Source organism: Monodelphis domestica, chromosome 2 (genome assembly GCF_027887165.1).
Source record: "Monodelphis domestica isolate mMonDom1 chromosome 2, mMonDom1.pri, whole genome shotgun sequence".
NCBI lineage: Eukaryota > Metazoa > Chordata > Mammalia > Didelphimorphia > Didelphidae > Monodelphis > Monodelphis domestica.
The window spans coordinates 125,759,890-125,786,622 of NC_077228.1; the positions used below are offsets into that span (position 1 = coordinate 125,759,890).

General features: G+C 36.1%; 1 protein-coding gene across 10 annotated transcripts in view; it reads right to left on the reverse strand.

The window, feature by feature from the left end:
* GPATCH2 (G-patch domain containing 2) overlaps window positions 1-26,733 on the reverse strand; it is a 306,229-nt gene that overhangs the window by 12,070 nt on the left and 267,426 nt on the right. For 2 of the 10 annotated variants that reach the window (XM_056815946.1, XM_056815945.1), the window contains 4 exons: window positions 25,861-26,049; window positions 9,879-9,941; window positions 6,358-6,561; window positions 2,121-2,733 (listed from right to left, as the gene is read on the reverse strand). In XM_056815946.1, coding sequence (XP_056671924.1) covers window positions 6,533-6,561; window positions 9,879-9,941; window positions 25,861-26,049 — 281 coding nt within the window. In that variant the 3' untranslated portion in view covers window positions 2,121-2,733; window positions 6,358-6,532. The other 8 variants (XM_056815948.1, XM_007481410.3, XM_056815941.1 and 5 more) reach the window with 7 other exon arrangements.

A 26,733-nucleotide genomic window follows, 5' to 3' on the forward strand; every position in this document is an offset into this window, starting at 1 on the left:
ACATGAGAGAGGAGCATGTCTAGGAGGAAAGGTAATCAATTTCATTCCAGACATATTGAATTTGAGGTGTGGGTGGAACATACAGGTAGAAACATCCTTTAGGCAGTTAAAGATGAGGAACTAGTGCTCAGAATAGAAGTCTTGATTTGGGAGGTAATAGATGAAGCCATGGCCATGAATGAGATTACAAAGGGAGAGCATTTAGAGAGAGAAGAGGGAGACAAAGTCTAGAAATTTGGGGAACAAACACTTTAAGTGGACAGGAAGAATATCCTAACTAGTAGAGGTTGAGAAAATCCAGGAGAATGTATTCTTTCTGAAGCCAATGGAAAACAGAATGTGAAGGATCAATAGGTTCAAAATGGCAGAAAAGTAGAGCATGAGGATAGAAAAAAATTCATCTGATTTGGCTATTGGATCATTGGGTTCTGTAGAAGGGTGGGAGAAGAAATGATGGAGAAAAAAGTAAAGAAGCAAAGGTTTCATTTATTTATTAAATTATTAATTTGTTAGAAATTTTAAGGTTTACAGTATATAGTGATATTCTAGGTGTTGGTGAAGAAGACATAGTTCCTGCCTTTAAGGAATCCATAATCTAGATGATGAAAATATTAAACACATACAATACATGTAGAGAATAGTATTACAAAGCAGCATCTGAATAGGCACAGGGAATTATTCTACAAATGAAATATAGAAGTGCTAAGAAAATAATTAGGAAAGACATAAAAAGAATGGAGGAGATAGCAGGAAGAGTTGAGTTTTAAACTGGGTTGGGAAAGGACAAGACTGGTGGAAGTGAGACAGGAAGGGTATATCAGGTAGGGGTTACCAGCTTGGTAAAAGTAGAGAAGTAGGAAATAAGTGAGAGATATGTAGGAGATATTTTGGTCTGGCTAAAAGGGTCATTTGAGTCCATATTAAGAGAGGTTGGTAACTATTTGTATCTGAGAAGCTGGTAAGTTTTTCCCAATGCTCCCCAGTACTAATTGTTTATACAGGGCAGTTTCATAATTAATAACTTACTATTTAAATTCTCTGTGTAATTCTCTAATTGCCTTTTATTTTATTTCCACAATAAGGCAACAAGTTCCTTGAGGGCAGGGACTATGTCATAAGACAGCACCATTTCAAATTTATCTTGTTGTAAGCTTGCTTGTACATAGTTGTTTGCATGTTTTCTCCCCCATTATATTGTGAATTCCTCAATGGCAGAGATTCTCTTTGATCTTTATTCATATCACCAGAATTTAGCATAGTGCCTGGCAATAATAGGTGCTTAATAAATATTTAGTGAATTATTGACTGACTTTTTAAGGCAGAATCTAACATAGTACTAAACACAGAGAGATTCATTATCAAATCTGATAGATGACAAAAAGTGGAATTATCACTTTCTCAGTCAACAAGCATTTATTAAGCCCCTGATCTATGGCAGGTACTGGCTAATTGTTCTTTGCTTTGAAGGTGCTTACATTCTAGTGGGGGAGACATGTATGAAGAGGTCATATTCACTTAACCACTCACCATAAACATATACATATTTAAGTACTGAATAAATCTAGTTTTGGGAGGGAAGGCACTAGCAGCTGGAAGAATCAGGAAAGTCTTCATATAGAAGTTGAATCTTGAAAGAGAACAAGGATTCCAATTGTTGTAAATGTAGGAAGCTGTGCAAGATAGGAGGGTGTGAAGCTGTAAGCCAACTCATTAGTGGGAGAACAGCTAGGTGGCTCAATGGATAGATCCTAAGGTCAGGAAGACTCATTTTACTGAGTGAAATCTGGCTGCATATGCTTATTAGCTGTGTGATCCTGGGCAAGTCACCTAAACCTGTTTGTCTTAGTTTTTTTTATCAGTAAAATGAGCTAGAGAAGGAAATGGCAAACCACTCCAGTATCTCTGCCAAGAAAATCCTACATGGGGTCATGAAGAGTTGGACATGACTAAAAAAATGACTGAATATCATCAGAGCGAGAACCTATGTTGATGAAGATTTAAGTCAACTGGAAAATCAAAGTATTGAAATTATTAGGCAAATAATTTGAAATAATAAAATACATTTTTTATCTATCTGTGATAAGATTGTTGCTCTCCGAAGTACCCTTCAGCCGGTTGACAATTGTTGTTGGGGTAGAGTTCAAGTGGAAGAAAAAATTAATGTTAAAAAATTAACCTATCAATTAAAAACACAGTACACTGTGATTTACCCAGAAATCCTTCATAAACCTATGATCAATCTGCTGCCAATAGCTTCTTGGTTTGGTTTCTTTGAGGAAATAAGCTATTAAGCTAAATAGAGCATTCTACCATTTGGGGATTGTGGTACATTGTTACCTTTGGCATGTTCACTGAGGGCTTGATTCTTTTCACAATATTTACTTCTTTGCCCAGGAAGTCATTTTTCATGAAAACAAATCATTGCCTTTTTATTTTATCTTACTCTATTTTCCTTCTTTTATTTAAATTTAAGCCATCACATACAAACTTTTCACACTAGAACAAAAGGGTATCTCTCAAAATAACTCTTTCTGTATATTTATTCCTTTTTAATCCTCTGGAGGTTATCTTACCTTGTCTATATTCATTATTTAGTGAACTCTCTACCATTCATCTCATCTGTTTTTCTTAAAGTCAGTTCCTTCAGCCTCTTAATCATTTGTCTTGATTTTCTTAGAATCTACTCCAATTCTTCAAAATGTTGGCAGAATTAAGGCCACCAGAACCTAAGCCCTTAAAAAAAGGAAAAAAAACCCCATCACTTTCCTCTTTCTATTCTGGGAAATGACACTTTGACACAAACCCAAAGTCATGATGTTTGTTATGTTGTTATCATTGTGGCCAAGTAGATTCTCTATTAGAAAAGAGGTAGTTGAACTTGGTCCTATAAATCAAGGAATATGTACATTGAGATTCAGTCAAGTTTCAATCTTTTGAATCTTGTGAATTTAGAATTTGTGAATAATTCAGACATTGTATGGGTTGAAGTATTTTCTTTGCAGCATTAAAACTGTCCTTTTTAAATTAGCTAATTAAATAAAGAAAATTATAAGAAGGAAATAAACCAGTTGAGAGAATAAACTTTTAAGGAACTCAAGAAACTTGGAAACATTATTTACACATATGCAATTGATATGCATATTCAAAATTTATTCATTAAATCAGGTTAATCTATTCATTAAAGTAGGTACCACAAGGAATTCTATTAAAGAACCCTTTTCAAGCCTACCTTGGAGTGCTCATGCACAGGAAATCTCATATATCTTTTAAAGATATTTAACAAATCAGACTTTTCTTAATTTTGGTTTAACCTTTCCCTTCTAAATTCATGATATCTACATTTACATTTACTAACATTTCCATTTCCATTTCACTAACTAATAAATATTGTTGAATTAAAAGAACAATATTTGTCTCTAAGTCAGAGAAAGAGTGGAATGGGGGAAAGATATTAGGTCATAGGTAATGGGAGATAGATAACTGAACACAGTAGGTGTCTAATAAATGCTAGTAAATTTGAAGTGAATTTTAGTGCCTTTGTATTTCCACTCTAGCAGGCTGGAGGCAATGATGGAGGGACTATAAGAGGTAGTGGCTGAGAAATAGTCACAGAGAAACAGTCACAGCCCTTTGGCAACCAGAAGATACTCACTAACCTGATGATAATTGTTCACATGTGGTTTACATTACAATAAATTGTGTGTAAGATAGTATGTTATTATTATCCTCATTTTATAGGTGGGGAAATTGAGATTCCAAGAAATTAACTCCCAAAGTTCTAGGTAACTCTCTAAGGTTATTAGTTCAAGGAAAGGAGGTGTCCTGCAATGGTAGAGAAAGTGTCCTCATATGGGAGTTTCTAGACCAGTGAAACCACAGGCGCAATCCTGATCCCTTTAAAATTGTAAGGCATTTTAAAAAATACCATTTTAAGAGATGTTGTGAGTCACAGAATCACAGAATTTTCTAGTCGGAAGGGATCTCAGTAGATAGGATTCTATTTTGACCTATTTTAGGAAAAACATATTGAAAAGTAATCGTCTAGATAACCAGGGGAAACTATTATTTCTTTTTTTACATAAGGGGAAACCGAGGCTCACATTAGTTAAGAAATTTGTTTATCAATGCCAGCAGCAGGATTGTAGCCCAATTATTTTGATCTCATGTCTAGCCCTTAAGCTGCAATATCATATTAGCCAGGGAAAATGTACACAGATCCATTAAAATAAAACAAATGATTATATTTCGTGAAAGCTACAAAACAAAGTGTTTTATGTATATTCTGTCATTTGAGCCTAAAACCATTATGAGGTAGGTATTATGAGCATTATTACAATTCTCCATTTTACAGACTAGAAATTAAGGTCCTGGCAAATTAAGTGATGACTCTGTTAGATGGGACCTGGGTAAGGGTGTATCTTAGTTCTAGGGTGAGAATTTTCTTCAGCACTATTAGAAAATGGCAGAGATGGAATTCAAACTCATGTCTTTTGACTTCAAATAATGTACTTTCCCCACTATACAACACTGCCTCCATCATGAATATTCATTTTGAGATTTTCAGGTCTTGAGCTAATTCATCTCACCTACAGTTAGGGTTTATCATTTTTTTAAAATGAGAGAAATGTGGCCAATTAGTTTAAAGTACTTCTCTATCAGAGTGGATTTTATTAAAACAACAATATGATATGTAACAACTCACCTAACAAATTTAGTCTCTAGGTATTTGAATAGTCAGAAATTGAGGCAGACTGTATTTATTTTAGGATGCTGAGGAGCTGGAAGAGTCCAGACGAGGAGATACAAAGGGCCCTGAATCTGGACCATATTCCTTGAAACAGCTGATAATGTTTAGTCTGAAGGGGAAAAGTCTGGCAGAGAGGGTTGGGGTAGCAGGACCTCATAACTGTCTTCAATCACTTTGAAACTGTATTTTGGGAGAGGGACTAGAGTTACTCTGCTCGGTCATAGAGAACAGAATCACAAGCAATGAATGCAAGCTACTGAGAGGCAAATTTAGCTTGATAAAAGGAAAAAAATTTCCTAACAATTATAGCTACTCCAAAATCAAATGGAGAGTGGGAGAGGAGAGTGGATTTTGGAGAGTGGATTTATACTTAGTTTTTTAGGAAGGAAGGAATGATTACTGCCAGGGCACTCTTATGCAAGGGATGTCCACTGAGGTCCCTTACAATTTAAAAAATTGTATAATTCTGTGTCCAATTGGATTTGGAGGTTTTGATTAAGATAGGAGGCATCTGAAAACTATGGTTTCAAAGCAGCATCCGTTTTCTCACTTGGAACCACCTTCCCTATTTGAGACCACCCATTCTCCACAATATTACCCTTTGAATGATAACAAATTCTAAGAGGTTGCCTAGTGTGAGGGTGAATGACTTTTTCATTGCTGTCCTTTTCCCTCAGTCATGAAGGCATCTGCCTCATGGTTTTGATCTTATTATTTCCAAAGTACCTTGCCAAGAGCTCTGCCTAATCTTCAGGATTTTTAGTTTCCTTGTTCCTGACACCATTCTTGTACTTTTGCTCAGCTTTTCTATCTTTTCCTTTATATTTATAGGAGAAAGATTTCTCCTTCTGATTGGTGGAACAGTCCTTGTGGTTCCAGTCAAGATAGATACTGTACAGTCTGACACTCAACAAACTCACTTTCTCATTTGGGAACTTAATGACATTTCATTTTGGGGCCTGGGTAAGGTTGTACCTTAATCTTATTATGAGAATTCTCTTCAGCACTATTAGAACCTTGTTGAATTTAGGTGGAACAAACAGGATGACAAGGGAGAACTATAAAGTGACTCTCCTTATAAACATTGTTGAGAAGATAAGCTGTCAGCCAGAGGCCTTGAGTCAGAGAGGAAAAAGTCACAGAGAGCCATATTGGCTAAAGCCTCTGGTAGTCAAATTTGATCATAAGTCACCTGGAATTGGCTTCTGGAAGCTAGGCTGCTTATTTTTTGGGGTGCAAATTTAGTTTCATGAGGGTGCTAGGATGGCACAAGGACCAACTGCTCTTCAGTTTCAATTATTTCTGTCATATATATGCACTATAAATGGAAGAGCTCCCCTGAGGATCCAAGGGAAGGAAAGGATCAAATGGTACAAATCCTACCTTCCCATCCTAGCACTAAATTGTAGCCCAAACCAAACTGTCTTGAATTTATTTTTTTAGCAAAATTTTTTTCTTTTATATCAGTAACTGAATTTCCCTTTCTATCACCCCCCAGCAAACCATCCCATATAACTAGATTTTTTCAAAAGAAAAATAATAAGCAAAATTGATTAATATATCATAAAATTCTGAAAATACACATAGTTTCACCCCCTTGACCCTCCTACCTCTGCAAAGGAGTGGGTTGGGATTGTCTTCTCATAACTCTTCTTTGGGCTGTGCTGCTTCTTTTTAATTTTTCAACATTTATTTTCTATTATTTTGTGGTAGTTATTCTTTCTACATTGTTGTAGTCATTGTACATACAGTATGTTTTTTTTTTTTGCTTTACTTCTCTTTGCACTAATTCATGTAAGTCTTTCCTTGTTTCTCTGTAATAATAATGATAGTAATTAGCATTTACACAATGCTTAATATATTCCAGTCCTATGTGAAATCCTTTACAAATATGACCTCAATTGATCTTCACAACAACCCTGGGTGCTATTATTATCCTCATTTTACAAATGAGGAAATTGAGGCAAATAGAAGTTAACAGATTAGCTCATGGTCACACATGTGTACCACATAGCTCTTTCCACTATATTTATGTTTCTTATAGCACAGTGATAGTTCATTAAAATTTTGTACCCCAATTATGCCAAATTGAGTATATTGGTAGCTCCTAAAAGAGAAATTCCTAATAGGTCTTCAAAGAGGGTTTAGTGAGTATGGCTCTTGATTAGTAAAAACTATGGAGTTGTATATAAAATGTTATAAAAATTATCAATCAGTTACTATGCACTTATTAGAGAGTAATAGACATTGTATGATAGTTTTGATCCTCGAAGGGTCTTCATTCTATAAGGGAAAAATAGCACATAGGAGGAAATGGTGGCTAAGCCAAGGAGCTTTGGTGTGGAAGTTATAAGGATGAAGAATAGATGTATGACTATATTTTTACTCCCTTGATGTAGCAATGGTGATATTGATTTGATTATTAGACCTGGAACAAGAATTGGTAGGAAATGAGGAGGATGGATTGAGAAGAAATAGACAAATGGTAAGAAGGATGGCAAGATGGCCATATTGGATAAACCTGATATTTTGGTGAGTGGCCTGATGGAAGTAAGCATGGTCTGGGGTTGACTAGATATAGATTTGTAATGGTCATTGCAAGGAGCACTGATGCAGCCCTAACCTCCTCTCCTGCTCTGTACTTTGGAGCATGAAGACATATTTTATGACAGTTTCCTGTATACTTGCTGCATGGTGGAGAGGGACTTTTATATTGGCTACTGAGCTGGAATTATTTTGTTCTTACAAAAAGTATTAACGAGGCAAAGGAATTATTCTCACCACAAACTGTGGGAGAATTCCAGGTGTAGGAGGGGCTTTTGGCTTTCCATAAGGCTACCAGGAAGTTGTGAGCACATGGTTCTAGTGTGACCTTTATCTCTGTTGGGTCTATTCTTTCTTCTTCTTTTTTTTTTAAATGGAGTTTTGGAGATGGCTAAGACCTTGGGAGCTTCAAAAGATCAAAAGAATGAATCAGCAGAGATCCAAGAGATGGAATTGATGCCAGAGCTTTCTAGCAGTCTAGTTAGGGGTGGTTATCAAACACAGTCCAAAGTGATCTGCTTGACTCCTTTGTTGTAAGTTTAGATAACTGTAGCTGAGATGTCCTCAGGGCATCTAAGAGAGGGACTCATTCAGTGGATAGCTTGCATTCAGAAGTGAACTTGGTTGGTAGAATGCTTTGTAATAACCACCTTAAATTTGAGCTCACTCTCCCTAAGGAGTGAGGAGGTAGAGGTTGGAATGGTCCATGGTTTTGGGGAAGAGGGGATGCTTTGTAACTCTTGTTCATGCCAATCTTCACTACAGATATCCTTTTGTCAAAGTTAATTAATATTAGTCAAATTTATAGTTGGGCACTAATTACTGAGTTAATGCTATAGAGATATAAATAATAATTGGGGATTGATATCTGGCTAATCCAGTTGAAAGGATTAGAGAAAACCCCACTGCCCCTTGATGGTACCCCTAAAAACCTGAGGTTAATTTATAGCTAGATCCCTTATGGGAAATTGACTCCTCAATGTAACTGGGAAGAAAAAGAGCCCTGTCTTGATATGGGTTATAGATAGCTGAATTAAGTATTGACACCTTCCCCTATCCCCCAATACAGGCTAGTTCTACCTCAGGGAAAATCCCTGAGTGGGACATTACTTCATTTGACACCCTCAACCACTGTGCTAAGTAGGTGTGGTGGACATAATTATCTTTATTTTACAGTTGAAGAACTGAGGGGAAGAGAGAGGCGATGGAGGCAGCAGGATAAAGGGGAAAGAAAGCAATAGCTTGGGCAAATCTAGCCCCTAATCATTATAACCTCTCTGACCTCAGGCATATCACTTCAACTTCTTAGGTCCTCCTTTATAAAATGGAGTAGGATTTAAAAGCTTAAGATCTTTCCAGCTCTAAATCTCCTGTTTATAACTCTGACCAGATCCTTTTCTTCAAGTGAATTTGGGGATGAGCATGGGTGGGGAAAAAGTGAGAAGATAGGGAGGAGGAGATAGGAAAAGAAGGGAAGAGGAAGAGAAAAAGAAACAGAGTAGAGATCAGTTTTTTGGGAAGGAAAGAGGGACATCCAGAGAAGTTTTCACTTAGAAGAGGGGTTGTAGAAAAGGTATCTAAAGAATTGCATTGCTTTTTCTCATCTCAAGACGGAGGACTGAATTTTAGTGAGCATGTGAGGTGGGATGTTAATATTAAGAAGATAATTACAAAAAGAACAGATGAAAGACAAGACCTTTAATTTCTAAGCTTTTAAAGAGCCTCTAGGAGTGGCCAGTTATCTGTGTTTCCAACATAATAATGAATAAATATCAGCACAGGGCCTAAAGATGAGATTCTTGAGGTGCCTTTAAAACCAACCCCTGGAACAAGATGAATGTCTTACCTCACCTACTGGGGATGTTTTTCTTTCTTTCTTTTTTTTAAATGCAGTTCCCAATCCATTTTTTTTATATTGGCTCATGAAAATCCTGTTTGTGAAAATACCTTATGGCACTCCTTGAATTTCCTGGTCCCCAAAAAGGGAAGAAAAATACTATTTGCTTTGATGTAATCAGATTCTGTGGGATTTAATCCTATATCCTATTTATGGATGTGCTAGCTATTCAAAATTAAAATGAACCTTTCATTCGTGTGTATCATAAATGGGCATTTATCAGGATTATATGATTTTGCAATCCATCTGAATACGTAACTAGAATTTGTTTTCTTTTCCTTTCACTATGTAATTACCATGCAACAATAACAAAAGTGACATGTTTGAAGAACAGATAAAATGCTGTAAATTGGCCAGTAATGGTGATATTTCCTCATCTTCTGAAAAACCCATTTATTCTCTCTCTCAACAAATCAAGGCATTGTCAGCCCATACTCATCTTGTGGCCAGAGGGGCTCTACCAATTTCTGGATGTAAGTGAATCCTGGAATGCAGATGAGGCCTACTAACTAAGGCTTTCAACTCAGGCAGCTGGTCTTTGCTTGCCTCAATTTCTAAATCATCCATAATGGGGCCAAGACCTCCGAAGCACTAAAAAGAGCGAGCTGACATGCTGGACAAACTGTTAATTTTTTCCTGAAGAAGCTGCTATATTGCACATCTGTCACTGCTGGGCAGACAATTACTCACCGAGTGGGGAGGGGTGGATTGGGGAGAATCTGCTGCTTGTTTCTGGTGTAGTTGTTAACAGACCTAATGGAGAAATACAATGGCGTGGGAGTCAAAACAAGAAGGCTCCTTGGTGTGCTGGACAATTGTTTGCTGATTTTGTTAAGCTGTCCTATGATGGTGAAATAGCTCAAGAACACTATGACAGCTAAAAGGAAATGAGACTGGCAATAAAAGGCTGCGTGTTCTCCAAGTTGTCAGTAACCCTGACACCAAACTTTAAAAATAGATGGCCCACCTTACTATTTCCTAAAGACTAATACACAATTGACATATACTATTTAAAAATACATTTTTGTTTCCCATCTTCTACCTAGTACCTTCATCTTCTACTAAATAAGACCCACATATTTTATTGTTATCTAAGATCTGCGCCCTGGGTACAACATGGCTTCTCCAAAATATTTTTGAAATTAAGCAGAGCAACTATATGAACTACATGAACCAAAGGAGTCAAAGAATCATATACTTTTCTCCCCTAGAGGAACATCAACATTCACAGGAATTTTAGCACATAACATTTCCATATTAAGAAATTTGCTAATACAAGTATGTTGCCAACTTAATTTCCAGCACTTAGCACAGTGTCTGGTACATAGGAGGCACCTGATAAGTTGTTTATTCATTTTTTAAAACTTATACATAAAATAAAATCTGCATTTCTAAAAATTAGTAGAACAGAAAAAGAGAATTGCATATGAAACTTTGGGCCTCTATTGTATAGAAATTGTTTTGATAAATATATATATATATATATATATAATAAAGTCAACATATAATTTTAAAAGCTATCTTGCTCATCTATGATTTCTTCTGTCTTTCCTTCTGTTTTCTTTTGGGCATTAAAATGTTTCATTAAGCCTTTTTTCCATTCTTTTTTGGGGGACCACTTTATTCCCTAAACTTCCTTTTCTCCCATTCGCTATGTTGCCAACTTTCACACTTTTTTTGGGGGGGAACGAATAACCTCATTTCTGTTCTCATGATTACCCTGAGTACACTCCAACTTGTCTCCTTTTTTGGGAAAAAAAATAAAGAATTCCTCAGTAACAGAAGGGAAAAGGCAGGAACTAACATAACAAATAAGAAAACAATAATTTCAATATTATCACTTGATGAAAAATGGTGGGTTTTATTGAATTCAACTAATATCACATAGCTATTAAATCTGGTATTAAAAACCTAGAAATGGTGAAGACAATATTTTTTTTGAAATTCAGGTTTAAAATCACAAATATATAGAAAGATGGATTTCATTGACATCTGACTTGGCACCAAAAAATTAAGATATAATCATGGTATAGTCTTATACTACACTGCAAGTAAGGTCTGTGAATCAGAAAGTGATTTATTGTGTCTGACAATTCAAAGACAGAAGACAACTCTAATGTACAGATAAAACCAAAAGTGGCAATAGTAGATCATACTCCTGGCAGTTAATGGCACTGACTTGCTAGAGACAAATCTGGATCTACTTAAAATGTCAGGTGTGTAAAGTAATGAGTCTGTGCTTAGTAGGAGACCAGCAGAAGGAGCCTTCATGGTCCACTTGTCAGCTGGGTGTATTTTACTGCAAATCTGTTAAATAAATGAGTATTTAATACCTATTGATGGGGAAAAAAAACAAAAAAAATGAAACAACATTCACCCCAAAAACCCTACTCCCATTTTAGGGGAGCAATTCCCCAAATATATAATAAACTTCTCCATAATATCCTATACAACTGAATGTATGTTTCAATGAACATTTAGAAAAGATTTAAAAGCCAAAGCAGGTTTATGAAAAGCATGGCTTTCCAGTAGGAAATGGGGTGACTGATGGCACATGTGACTGACTTATAATGCAATGGGTCATAGTAAAAAAATATATCTCACAATTTTTGAACTGTAGAATCTTTGAATTGAAAGGGACTTTCAGAAATTCTAGTACTGTCTAGGTATATTTATCAGAAAAAAATATATGTGTTTGGCCAAGACAAGATCACCTGTAGATCAGTCTGTATCCTGGATATATGCTACTTGTCCCCTGTTCCCTTCATGATTTGGGTAGGTAGGACAATTGGAACAAGTCACATATAAATTGTGTATGTCACAAAATTTTTCTAGGGCTCAATAAATAACGATCGACTTATTTGCATTATTAAATGGTAATTGTCAATGAATAGTAATTTAAAAAAAAACTGCAATACTTCAATTTCTCATTACAACATAATTTCAGCTCTATTAATTAGTTTTAGCAGTAACTCAAGGTAATGGATGGCATCTTAAGTGAGCTATTAACAGCACTTTACCACTTATTAGAATGAAGACAACTAAAAAAAAAAAGGTTCAGGTTTACATAAAGGTAGAATGGGACACAAAATGGATTTATTGACTTTCATGTAAACAATCCAATGGCACCACTTCAGAGGTGAATAATGCAGTTTAAGGGATCTTTGCATTGCATCAGATAAAGTGGTTTGAAGGAAAGCTTCAAAGGGGACTATAGATCCCTTTGAGAGTACATCATTAGGCTACTTTGTCCTCAAAAGGTTCTCAATGTTCCTGTTCAGTACTCATTTATCAAATGCAGTCAGTTATTCTCTTTTCTTCTTGTTATCATTCTTCCAAAGCTGGGGATGTGGTTGGGACAGAGAAGAGGAGAGTACTCATTATGATGAGTGAATTGAAAATTTAAAAAATATTCCTATCAAATGTTTAGTTAGTAAATGTTCTATATGCCTTCCCCCTCCACCACCTGGCATCCAAATAGAAATGAGCACTGGAGACCTATGAATTGAATTTTTTTTTTGAATGAGTTGAGGTTTAAATCTGTTTCTCTGCCAGTTGTTTGCTGACCTCGACTTTGCCAATATTGAAGAGCATTTACAGTGCAGAATGCCTTCATCTAATTTATCATAAGCAGAATTCATTATTCAAAGGGTCATTGATTGACAAATGAGGAAACCTTCAGTAGCCCATTTATTTAAGTCACTGCAAAGGTGTCTTGGGAAAATGTGTTAAAATGAAGATTGCTTAGTCTGTATGGTAATAGAAGCTAAGTGTCTTGAAAAACAGTCCCCACCCTCTAAACTCTATAGATCCATGATGAATAAAGTTCTGTCTGGTGCTATCAGCCTGCCATTCAAGAAAAAAACCTAATTGTTTTATGTAACAGGCACAAATCTTTGAATACTTGTGGCTATGAAAAACATGTCCAGTATTACAAATACATGATGTTGTTTAAGTTGCTTATCCAGGGGGACTTAAATCAGGAAGTATGCCAACAGTATGCCAAGTATGACAACAGGTTGGACAGAGATGATACTCATTTTATCTACCTGAGAATGGTAACTAATTAATTTAGAAGGGATGGATAAAAAATAGGAGGAATTTCTTTCATCTTATTTTTCAGATTCCTACTAAAAATATATTAAATTCTATGAATCCCTATTTGCAAATAGAAAACTAAGCAAAACAAAAGGCACCCTAAAATGCAGAACTGAAACCACAGAGTATCTAACATTAAAAAGTGGTTTCTTTGTCATAGGTTAAATGCATCTTAAGGAAAGATACCGTAAGCAAGGCAGAGTTTAAAGGCTTGTTCTGCGCCTAGGGAAAACACAATAGGCTTGGTTAGTTGGATAAAACTACAACTACAAGTTGTACTGAGTAAGAAAGAGAGATTGAGACAATCAGGAAAGGATAGAAACAAGAACTTTCTAATGGATTACATTACACTAAATTATAAAACAAGTTTTATTTCCTTTTACATCTTTCTCATGAGAAAGGTAAGTTAATACTGAACATATATTTACTTCTGAATAGTATATAGTATGCAAAAGGAAGGGAAGGAATCTAAGATATAAAGAAGGGGTAATAATTCATATTAAATGCATAGTAGTGACAGTATGGTTAGTGGAGTCAGTAAAGGTTGGTTTGAATTTTGGCTCGGACATTTACTTACTAGCTATTTAACTTTTAGCAAGTTATTTAACATATATTAGTCTGTTTACTTATTCTTAAAATAAGAATACTTCTATATCACATTATTGCTTTGAGGAAAGAAATTTATAAACCTTAAAGTACTTAAGTGAATTGTGGTTATAATGTACAGTAAAAATTACCAAGTGATTTAATCATCACATTTCCAAAGGAAAAATGTATGAAAGCAAATAGCTGAAATTGTTTTAATGGTGGAGTAGCCGACCACAATGCCATATAATTGCTAAAGTAAGCAGATCAATCAATTTCCAAAGTATAAGGAAGTAAAACAATTCCTGGTTTCGTGCATTCAGAAATATTTCAGGAGAATATTTTATAACAAAGCAGAGTTCACTGTCATATGGCAATTGTCTGAGCATAAATTGCTAGAACTTTGGACAAATTTGTAATTTCCTGATTCTCCCCCTTTGATAGTGTTCGTTCCATCCTCAAATATTTCACAAATATTTTGTCTGATATATCTTTTGCTTCCATTACACCATAACATATTGATTTGTGTTGTAACTGTCTAGTAGACTGGAAGCTCCTTTGTGTCCTCAGAACCTTGCACATCATAGGCACTTAAATGTTAGTCAAAATAAATTATGAAGTATTTTAGCAAAAGGTCAATATATTAGACTATTAATATCATTCACAAAGTTCTAAATCAAAGCCACAATGTAAAGGCTTGGGTTCTAGAAGGCTCTGATACCATGCCAGAAAGTCTTGAATATGAGACTAGTGACAGAGTATATTTAAACTCCAAGTACTAGCCTACAGACTTCTTAAAACAGTAGGCTGATTACTAGATAATTAGTTCACGTAACCTATAAAATTAAGAAAAAATACAAAATGAACTTCAGTACTGTATAAGTTCTTTCTACTCCTTCAGTGATAGTGGCAAAGTAGAGGAAAAGGGATGAATATATGCTAAGACTCATAAGCTTTTAGATCATTATCAAAAATTAACTAAACTCTAAAGGTAAAATTTTTATGCATTGACTAATTAGTGGATATACAACCAGAGGAACTGAAATATATAAAAGTAATTGAAAGCAATGGATGAAAGGAAGTCAAAGTTGAATGGAAGATGGCTCATAGCTCTTCTCTGTTTCACAAATAAGACTGAGGTGGTTATATTGTGATTCAGAAGGCAACAAGTCAACATTTCACAGAAGGAATATTTATAAAAAAGGACACCATGAACATCACTGTAGGCTTTATGGAACTTAGCACCTATATGTCATGAATACTTTCTGAGAAGAGAATCGAGGTCAGGGGTGGTGGCAGCACTGGACAGTTGTTAAATGTTAATTTAATGTCAAATTTTTATGTTTATGTTAATGTTTAATTAAATGTTAAAAATAAAACATTATATTTTGATGGACAACAATTGATTATGTTTGTGTTCATTTCTGAATTTGCTGTTTTATGTACCAGCATAGAACACTGCCTTATTAGAGCAAAGGTAAAAATCAGAATCAAATTAGAACAAAAATGAGAAGATACAGCAAGTAATTTAAATAATTCCACCCTGACCATAATATTTCAATCAGCTGTTGATGCTGAGTAACGGGAAATGAATAAAAGAACAGAGCAACATAGATTATTATAATTTCCTAAGGAAGTTTAACCAATATAAATCAATTATTATGATAAGGCCAAAAAAGTATAGTAATCATTTTAGCAAACCCTTGACCTTCTTGCCAAGATGGGAAGAGAGGAATGACATGTTAAAGGTATACTCTATTTAAAATATAAACTAATTTATAAAACCTTATTGAAGAAGAGTATGAAAGACAATGAACAGTATTATTAAAATCATGAAGAAATAGTACAGATGAGGGCAGCTATGTGGCTCAGTGGATTAAGAGGTAGGCCTAGAGATGGGAAGTCCTTGGTTCAAATATGGCTTCAGATACTCCTTAGCTGTGTGACCTTGGGTAAGTCACTTAACCCCAATTGCCTAGGCCAGTAATGGTGAACCTTTTAGAGACTATGTGCTGCTCCCTACTATTCCAGAAAACATGTGCCATGCCCTAACATGTTCCCCCCCCCCAAGGAGTGCTCCATCCTTCCCTGCCTCACCCCACATGGGGGAGGGAGAAAGTATTCCCAATGGGCTGCTAGGCAGGGGAAGTGAGGAATGCCTTTAGCAAGCATAGAGGGGTAGAGGAATGGCCTGAGCTCTCCACTTCCCTCCAGCTCTGCTGCCTGTGAGCTGCCCACCTTACCTGTGTGCTCCCATTGGGCTACTGGGCAGAGGATTGGAGGATGTGAAGAAATGTCATCAGGAGTGGTGGAAAGGGGGAGGGGAGCAGCTCTCACTGAGTCTCTCTGCCTTTCTAGTAAGGAACTGGGGTGGGGGGAGGGCAGCGTGTGTGCCCACAAAGAGGGCTCTGCATGCCATTTTAGGATTGCCATCACTTGTCTAGCCTTTTCCACTCTTCTGCCTTGGAATCAACATTCATTATAAATTCTAAGAAAGAAGGTGCTTAAAAAAAGTGCACAGAAATAAACTAAGTTATAGAAAATTTGGTAAAAAAAACTAACTAAACCATATTTATTTTTGAAAACACTTACCTTCCATCTTAGAATCAGTATTGGGTATTGGTTGCAAGGCAGAAGTGTGGTAAGGGCTAGGCAATGGGGGTTAAGTGACTTGCCCAGGGTCACACAGCTAAGAAGTGTCTGAGATCAGATTTGAACCTATCTCTCGGCGTGGCTCTCTCAGCCAGCTGCTCCCCCACTAGGGAATTTATGAACAAAACTGGAAGAAGATAACAAAGATATGGATATGAAAAAAGTCTGCTAAAATATTTATAACAAACTCTTTTCTCCATCTATAATCATGGAGCCACTTTGTATGACTAAAGAAAATGAAAATGTGAAGAGCATCTGGTCTAGATCAAAGAAGTCTAGTCTAGAAATGAGAGGCCTATGTTGGAAACAATATAGTTCTGATGGAGATGAAAGGTTTATTATGGACATAATTACTACTGAAAAGGGCAACCAAGAAAACTTCAATAATTACTCACTGAAATATATATATTTTCTAATCACTGAAAAAATCTTTATTAGAATAATCTACATACTTATTGAGAACATCTTTGCTAAAAAGTATGAAAAAGGAAGTTTGCAAATTATATTTTGTAGTTCATAGAATTGACTGGAATATGTGGAGGATAACAAGATACTGAGATGCTATTATTTGTTTGACTACCATCTGGACTAGAATGTGATCTGTTCAATGGGCACCTCATTTCAACTGTTCATACTTAGGTCTAAACCAGATATTGAAGAAAGGCAATGAATTGGGTTCACAATTAAATATCTAATTGTGTAGGACAAGACTGGGTTGGATTTTGTTCTGTTTATATTTAAATATGAACTCATTGATTTTTCATTAGAATATGTAAAAAATAAATTAGTATCTCTAGTAATAAAAATCTTATATTTCATGAGGTTTATTAGGATTATTAGAAATCAAGGAATAAAGAAGATACAAAATAAAAACCATGTGCCCATGGCTGATTAGCCAAATCTGAATCCCCGTGCTTAGCTTACTATTAACCTCCTACATCATTGCAATTGAAGAGAGAGAGGGAGGCGTTACTGCCAGTTAAATACCAACCTGGGGACTCAGGTGAGATTATAGGGAATTCTGGGAAATACCAAGGACTTCTGGGGATTGAAGTCTGGGGTTCAAAATCTCCATTTTTACAAATACAAGCAAGCCTCCTGTGAGTAATAATTGTTTTAGTCTTTGCATTTGTCTCCCCAGCAAGTAGTATGTTGTGTCTGGCACCCAGTAGGCGCTTGATGCTACTTGTGCGCATAACACAGACTGCCACTGATTCTGAAGGATCTTTGTTGTAGATCACTGAAAGGGCAATGGAGAGGCATATGTTGAGTGTGAATAAGCTTTTCTATCAACAATAATTACAAGCTGTATAAGAGACAAAAGCAAAGAAATGCATGAACAGAAATGCGTAACAGAAGTTAACAGCTGGCCATATAGTAAGAATTAAGAAATACCACCTGACAGTCTGTGGGTAACTCCATAGGTACTCATACTAGGTAAAGCAATCCAGAGGTAGGCCTCTACCATTTTGGGTATACATATTGCAATGAGATTTGGATAAATGATGATCTCTTTGGAGAGGGTATCCACGTTATTGAGATCACAGATCTATTGAAGAATTAGGGTCAAACTCCCCACCTTAACAGTAATACTGTAAGATTATGTGATAATGTATGTAAAGTGCTTTGTAAATCTCAAAAGTATTATATGTATACGGATGCTATTAATATCATAGTTCAAGAATTTTGGTTTCATCTGTGTAGAAAATTCCCATTGTCGGGGAGAAATACCAACTCCTTCTCCCCACATACTCTCATCTTAAGGGATGTTCTTCATGAATTGCTATATACAAGATAATATCTCACTTGGTATTTCACCTTCCAGTGATAAACCTCTTTATACTTGGCCAGGGTGGTCTTCTGGCTAGGCTGACCAAGACTAAGCCCATTATAAAGTTTATTCCAAAAGTTTTCTAACTTGGTAGGATTACCCAGAGTTTGTATTTTATTGAAATCACCTTTAAGGATCTTTGGTCACTTCCATACTATGAAGAGGCAATAGGGTAGCACTTTAGTGATATTATAGAAATAATATTCAAATTATTTATATAATATTCTTTCATTTTAATGCCATTGTTACTTTTGCCCAAGTAAGGAATATATTCTGGGATTTTTAGGCAAGAATAAATGACCTGAAAGTAAACAAATTTAATGATTAGAATTATCAAGGAATGGAAAATTTTTTGTGTTAAACCAAATCTGCACCAATTTGATTATAGCTATAGCTAGGGGACAAAAGTAATGCCACAGAGAGCAGAGGAGGGTAGCACAAAAGTGACATTTTCTAATGTTACAAATAGACTTACTAGTTTGACTATTGTGCCAGAACATGGTCAGTAAATTAAAACTGAACTAGAGTCAAAACAGCTAATTTAGTAGAATTATTGGTCAAGCTAACCTAAGTGTTTGAAATGGCTAAATATAGGGATAGGACTTGTTTATACCTATATATTTTCACAAAGTGTTATTTCATTGAGAAACATTTGATGAATGTCACTTTGGGTAGATTGAAATAAAGATTCTACTGGGCGATACAGAGGAAACACAAGACATTCACTCTACCCTTGAGGAGTTTTTAATCTAACTGAATTGCTTGGAATATTTCTTCCTTAAATTCCTAATACGTTTAGGGCAGAAAGAAAATGCATTTAAAGGATATAGTCAAGAACAAAAATGGGCTTAATCAGAAAATTTTTTTAAGCTTTGTTTTCTTCCATTTTTGTTGAATTGTTAGCATGGCCTTCTATATACCTTTAAAACTATTTTTTTTTTGCCCATATAGTTTTATTTTGAATAACAAACTCAACCACTTCTACAAGAAAAAAATCCCAAATGTAGAGAGAAATGGTTAAAACAAGCATGTTAACAGTTTTTTTTTCTTCCTCAAATATTTGTTCAAAGGGAAATTGCTGTCAATTAAATCAACTATTCAATTAATGGCAAGCACAATATACAGAGTGAAAATATAGCAACATAATGCATGATATTTTACATCCAATGTAAGTATATCAAAAGGCACATGTAGTGACACATGTACATATATCTATACATATAGTTATACACATGCCCTCTTAGCAATTGTTATAGTATTGGTAGATGCCTATGTATAAATTGAAAGGCCTGATGTAATCCAATGTAGAGATGATTCAATTTCAGAGAGCAGTAGGATTTCTTTTTCTAATCTTAAATTTTTTCCTAAATTGATAATTGCCAATTGGGACTCTCTTCACACAGGATTGCTATTTCCTATAAATATTGGTTTTGGATTAGTTTAAAAGTTATACCTTTGCACATAATGGGAAGTTACCTAATCATGAAAATTATACTCTTAAAGATTTCTCGTCCTCATTTTTTCCTTCCTCCTGCAAAAGAATGAGGACTTTTTTTTTTGCCTCTTTAGGTCTGTGTAATGGTTCCTTGGCAGTAGTACATGCATATGACTTTAAGGACCACTAAGGACCACCACTAAGGGTAATGCACAGAGAACAGAATATAGTACGTAGACATCATATCAAATAAATATCCACATGGAGACAGAATAAGTTATTTTAAATATAACAATATTTCCTATTAATCAATACTGTAACAGAAGGTGAAAACAGAGAAGTCCCAACACTGAGGAATGATGTTTATGCCAGCAAATAGAATTCATTTGTTTCTGCTACTTATATTTATCATTATAACTTGTACTTTTTTGAGGAAAAATTTTTTCTTCTTTCTCCAGAAGTACCAGTTTAATCATTTATCACACTAGCCTTAACAAGTGCACTGAAGGACCAAGGCCCCAACATTCATTGATGTTCTTTTTGTTTGTTTGTTTCCTGAAGTTACAATGATTAGATAGCACATGTGAGAGAAGATATTGTCTTGCCTTCACATTCACAAAAAATGCTAAAGGTTAAATCATGCCCACCTTTGTAGAAAGCGGAGGGGATATCCACTGCTTAACAGCCCATCGATGTTGTCACCAGAAATGACCTCCTTTGTGCAGCCTGTCACTTTGTTCAGTGAATGTCCATTTGGTTTCTGAAGTGCATTTAATGCTTGTTTCTGCTGTTCTTTCTTGACCCCTGAATTTGCCAGGATCTGCATGATAAAAGTATCACTGACTAACAGAATTTTGTACTATTTCTCATCTCTTGTGGGACATGAAGAGACCCAGTTCCAAAATACAAGAGTTGAGGTACAAGTCACATCTATGTTTATTGGTCCCTTTCTGTACTGATTTCAAACCAGTTCATTCTGGGTTCCTTTCTCCCAACAGACTAAATGATATCCTAGGATTACTCCCTTGAATTAGCAAAGGCACTATTGGTGACAATGATTAACAAAAAGGCATTAAAAGTGAACACCCTATAATTGACGACTTTAAAATTTTTCTTTCTAAATGTACCATATTTGGCACAACAGGCAATGAAACAATTCCAATTTGGAATTTTACTGGTGCAGTTGTAGAAAGTTCTGTTAATCAGTCACATTTCACAACCTCCTCCAATCCAGAATCTCTCTCTGGAACTTGCAGCTAATACTACTGCTTGGATTGCTTTAATTTTTTATTTTTCAAGGGCCTATTGCTATCTTAACCAGAGCAATGTCAAGTTTTCTTCTTGTTACATTGAACTATTCCTCGGAATAAAAATACAATATGAAAAAACCCCAGAATTTGAATACCCTGGATTTCTTAATGAACATGGCAGCTAAAAATTAGTCACTTAAAACACAAACCATAACTTTTATAATTAAAAAAGGTTGTTGAAGCAAAGCTCACGAAAGAATTGAGCAGAGCCACCATATTGGACTTGGGGCTCTTATCTAAACATAGTCTAGAGCAAAAACAACCCCCAAAAGACTATGAATATCTGCAACATGCTTCTGGAGAAACCAACATGGACATACACATGATGGAGATCTATGAGAACAAACCATTACTTCCCAAAGACCTTTCCTACATGAGGATTTAAAGGAAGCTAATACAACATCAAAATATCAAAAGTGCACAGGTTTAACAATCAGATAAGAAATATAGGTAACAACAAAAAAGATCTCCCCTGATGGTCTCCTCCTTTTGTCCCCACAACCCTCAGTCTGAACATTTCTAGTAGTTTCATTGTTTGTTAGAAGGACTTGTAAAAATTTCTTCCTGCAGCAGTATCAGCACATGAAGTATACCAATTTTCTCTTTACAACCCAGTATACACATTTTTGAAAATGAGTGCAGGTAGTATATTCACTAAAAAAAGAAGATACATTTGGGATTTCTCCCATTCCTTTGGGCAAACAGGGCCCCCGGGCTCATTTAGACACCAGCACGAGCCTTTTAAGAAAGCTGCAATCTGACCAAGGTCACTATAGGCCAATTCCATCTTTGGGTACTGCTCTTGCCTTTGGAGGTTGGCTCCTTTTGGCCTACTTGTGATTTAGCTCCAGGTGCTCCAGGGGCTGTTCCAAGGCTAGCTTTTGCTGGATGGCCATGTGTAGCAGGGAGATCAAGATCTTCTTGTCTTCCATCACTTCAAGCTGGTTCTGCATCTCATCACTTTTGTGGGTGAACATAGCCTGCAGAGACCAAAAGGTGGCAGATTCTTCTTTGAGGGTATTCAGTCCATTTCAGAGTTTTATTATGGTCTCTATCAACATGGTTTTTTCATTCTTACATTTGCTCCACAGGTTGGCCAGGGGTACTTTAGCTTTCTGCTTTTTGGTCTTCAGTATGGTCCTGAGGGTGGTGATCTGCCCTCGCTTGGTGCTCAGCAAAGATTTCAGCTTCAGGATGTCCTCCATCAGGGCCTCCTTGTCTTTGTCCACTTTGTCCCCAGCTCTTGCATGGCTGTGTGCAGATGCTTGATCTGGTCCTGGATTTTGGTGATCAGATCCGACACAGGGGATGGCAGGATGAGTCAGGAGAGGGCGAGCTATCCCTGCTTCCATTCTCAGACTTGCCTGGGTTGATGGCAGAGAAGTTTGAAGAGAAGCATGAGTGAGGACCTCCCTTTGCCTTCTGGGCTGATGTGTCCACCCAGCCCCTTACCCTCCCTGTAGTAATTCAGCATCACACTGTGGAGGTCTCATTGTTGCACATGTAGATATGATAGTTAAGGTGAGTCAGCTCCTCACCGAAGGTCACTAACTTGTTGCCCTGCATCTCCCCGCCAGGTCACTCATCTTCTTCAGCTCCTTCTCCAGCTTGGCCAGATGCTCTAGCAGTGAGATCTTTTCTGTCAAGACCTGGCCTTCAGTCTCATAGCAGCCTTTCTCTTCCTTGAACCTGAACTCCCACTCCTCATACTTGTTCTTCAGGGTTTTCAGCTCCTCCTTCAAGTCACCCTGATGGGTGTTGATGTTTTGGTGTTGGTGATGCCTATGTATAAATTGAGAGGCCTATGTAATCAAATATAGAGATGACCCAATTTCAGAGAGCAACAGAATTTTTTAAAAGCATTCATGTTATTTTAAAATAAAAATACTATTTTTGAGTGTGATAAAACCTCAATATACTAAAATTTAAAAAATGAGAATATGCAATACTTCCACAGATTAATTTAGTATTACTAAGGAATAAAAAATAATATCTGCAGAGAAACAACTCAGATACAGTTTGTGACAAAACTCTCAATGCTATTGCCAGAGAATGGGGTCATCTGGTTATGTGAAGAGTAGGGGTTAATAGAGATGGTTAGATCTCTGTATTTTCAAAAATTTCTGCATAAATTTTTAATGCAATCAATTAGGCCAAATAAGAGGCTTTAGACATAGAAAAGTAAGAAGAGTTTTTTATGGCAGTACAGAGAAAATACTTTGCTCCCTTTCTGTGAAAAAACAAGACAAACAAGTCATTCTAAATCACACACTTTACTGAATGCTTTGGTCCTATGAGAATTATAAATGGCAAAACCCCCCAAACCACCATAATGTCAAAGCATCATCTAAATTAGTGTTTGTGCTTTAAAAGAGGTTTGATTTAAAATCAAAATCTAACACATTTTAAACTTGAATCTATATACCAGCAAGTCACCTTGGTTATCTTTCTGCAATAGGACCATCGTAGTGAATAAATACAGGCTCTGGAGCAAAGCTGTGGGTGCATGCCAAGTCAGCTTGGGATATTTCCATCTCTCCTCTATGGATTTTGGTTCACATGTTTTTAAGTATTTGAAATTGTTGGTGTGCCACACATGGCGGGTCAGTTTTTTGAGGGATGATAGCTATCTTACATTCAATGACAATATGAAGAATACCTGCTTGTGTCACAAATGCCACGATTAGTTACAAGGACCAGAAGGGCTTTGTGTGCTTCTGTGCTAGGTCTCTGAGTGGCTACTTCATGTGGAAGAAATGATATGCTCTCAAAAACACAGCAGTAAAAACAAATATCTACAGTTAAGATCGAAAGCTGCCATGCTCAAATGCAGATTTCATCCAAAATAGTTTTGGTCACAATTTGAATGAAGTAATCACTAACTTTTCTCCTTTGTGACTGTATTCTCTAGAAATCTAGCCCAGACAATGATGGTGGAGTAATAGTTATCAGTCAAATTTTGGTCCCTTAAGGACAAAGACAGTTCTACCATCATCTGAAAAATTAGGATTTTCACAATGCTAGATCTGTAGAATTCTCAATGCCATTTTAAAAAACCTTTCTCCAAGATGGCTGAGGATGTTATATGTTACCTTTTTTTCTTAAGCCATAGACACATTTTGTCTAAGACTCCTTTCTAGACAGACAGACAGACAGACAGACACACACACACACACACACACACACACATACACACAGCTCATTTTTCTATACAACAAACTTGTTGAACAGAATTGAACAGCAGTTTGTAAATAAACCAGTTCCTTTGTGCAACATGAATATTTGGCTAACAGCACAAATCCCTTCCCTCCCTCCTGCCCTTCCTACTCTTAGTTCACTCCCAACCCCAAATTCAAAAGAGGAGAATTTTTAAAGGAAATGTATGTATTTGGCAAAACTTTCAAGGCATTTAAATATCAAACCAATCTCTTCTGACTCATTACTATTTACTTCAGAGGATGAGCAAGTGGGAGGTTGAGTGAGCTAGTATTTGAATTCTCTGATCAGTTATTTACAAAAAAAGTTTGAGAAAAGCCTCTTAATGAACTACCTAACATTTAGTCATCCAATAAAAACCCATTATCATTTTAATAGTATTACTAATACTAACACTACTTTAAAAACAATGAGAATAGGGCAGAACATAGCACAGCAATTTATATAGATGAAAAGTGTTTCTGCATACCTGCTCCTATTTAGTGCAGTACATGATTGGTGAATACTTGGGTACTAAATTAGGTACACAATTAAAATGCCCATTCTGTTTGATTTTAAAGGACCATCTTGTTCTTTTCATTTGTCTTGCTGCTCCCCGGAGAATGTCAGGATTTATACCTAGGCGTAGGCTACTGTCAGAAATCTTTTAGTTCCTAGGATTACTGAAGTCACATTTTTATTCTAAGGCCTTGCTGCAATGATCACAATTTAAAATAAGTTTAGTACAACTGAGTTATCTTAAAATGAACTTTTTAAAGGGAAGAGAGGTAGAGGCTGGTCTAAATTAATAGATCATATGGCTCAGTCAGGGTGAATTAAAAATATGCTTTTCATTCAACATTTGTTCATTTTAGGTTCTAAATGAGGTAAAAATGCACAAAAAAAGCTGCATTTCAGTAGTGTTGAGGGCACTCAGTGGTGATCATTTAGATAATAAGTTTTTTTGTCTTATTTTCCTAGGAAGATAAGTAGGTGTTGGTTGTCACATGTAAAAACTGTGTACCACATCACACTAGAATGGGAACCTGATGGATATCAATTACCCTACTAACAAATCTTCACAAAATGTCCAATTCAAGGAACATGAAGCTGTCATGATTACCAAAGAAGTATTTATCTAGGGCTTAGTCTTCTGGGTAAACTAGAATTTTGGATGATGTGAAGAACAATAAAAATCCAATCACATAAACATGTTTGCATTTGCATGTCCCCCACATGTCCCAGGGAAAGGTGTCTGAAATGCCTAATTTCTAAAAATGGAAAAAAAGGGCTTTATTTTATCACTGGAAATTGATTTAAAATACTGAAAAAAAAAGTATAATTAGGATTCCACTTTAGCACCATGACTTTTGACTGAAAGATGAGTCCTGCTGTTCAGGCAGGACCCAACACCGATGGAACTCTGGTGTGGCAGACTTGAGGCATGTAGGTTGCTGCTTCATAAATGGAAGCTACATTGTAAATTGAGAACAACTAGGTTTGTGGGAAATATCCTATGTATACCCTTGTCTTCTTAGGTAGATTTTCCTGACTTGGGGACATTACTTGTTGGTGTGGTGTTCTGTCGGCTAAATCCAAGTCCTAATCCTTTTGGCCTCTGTATGGCCTGTATTGGCTCAGACATCCCTTTGCCATCTCTTCCGAGTCCTGTCCCGGGTGTCCAGCCCATGCTCTGAAGCATTCGGTTTCCAATGTTGGTCTCTGGAATTGGCTGTGCATTTTCACCTACAAATCCTGCATTAATGATACAAAGAACATTATTCAGTAATGCCATGAGAAGGGAAGATTCTATCAGTTGAGAAATCTCATTTTTCTGACTGTTACAAAGGGCACAGGAACAAGCTGCTTTTAAAAGCAGTGACCTCATGGAGAACTTGAATATGAAAGCTGAACATATGGTAGCTGAGCAACATGGTAGAATCTGGAGATAAAATAAACATAGTTGAATTATCCTATGCTGACAGTTTGAGAAGTAAATAACACAAAACCCCAATAATCTCAAGTACTCCCAGGCTCACTTGTCTGTAAGAGCTATAGCACACCTTGGCTTTTCTTGTACTTCATCTCAAAGTCTATGAGGTATGATTTAATGATAGGTAAAAAAAGAAAGGAGTGTATGGTAAACTTTGGTTAACTAGAATCCAACTAAGATTTCCCCTTTCTTTTTTCTGTTGCTGGAGAAAGACTAATGACTACATAATGACCTATTTTGGATTTATTAAAAAGAAAAAAAAGGCAACTTCTAAAGTATGAATTTAGCTGAATCACTCTAGCAGTAGTTTTTAACTTCTTGATCAGTGTCCAGGTTTATGTCTCTAGTTTCTTCCTTGGGTCTTCGGCAAAATCGTCATTCAGATTCAATAAACATTTATTTATTGCCTACTGAATGTATAGCTCTGTGCCTAAATGCTATGGATA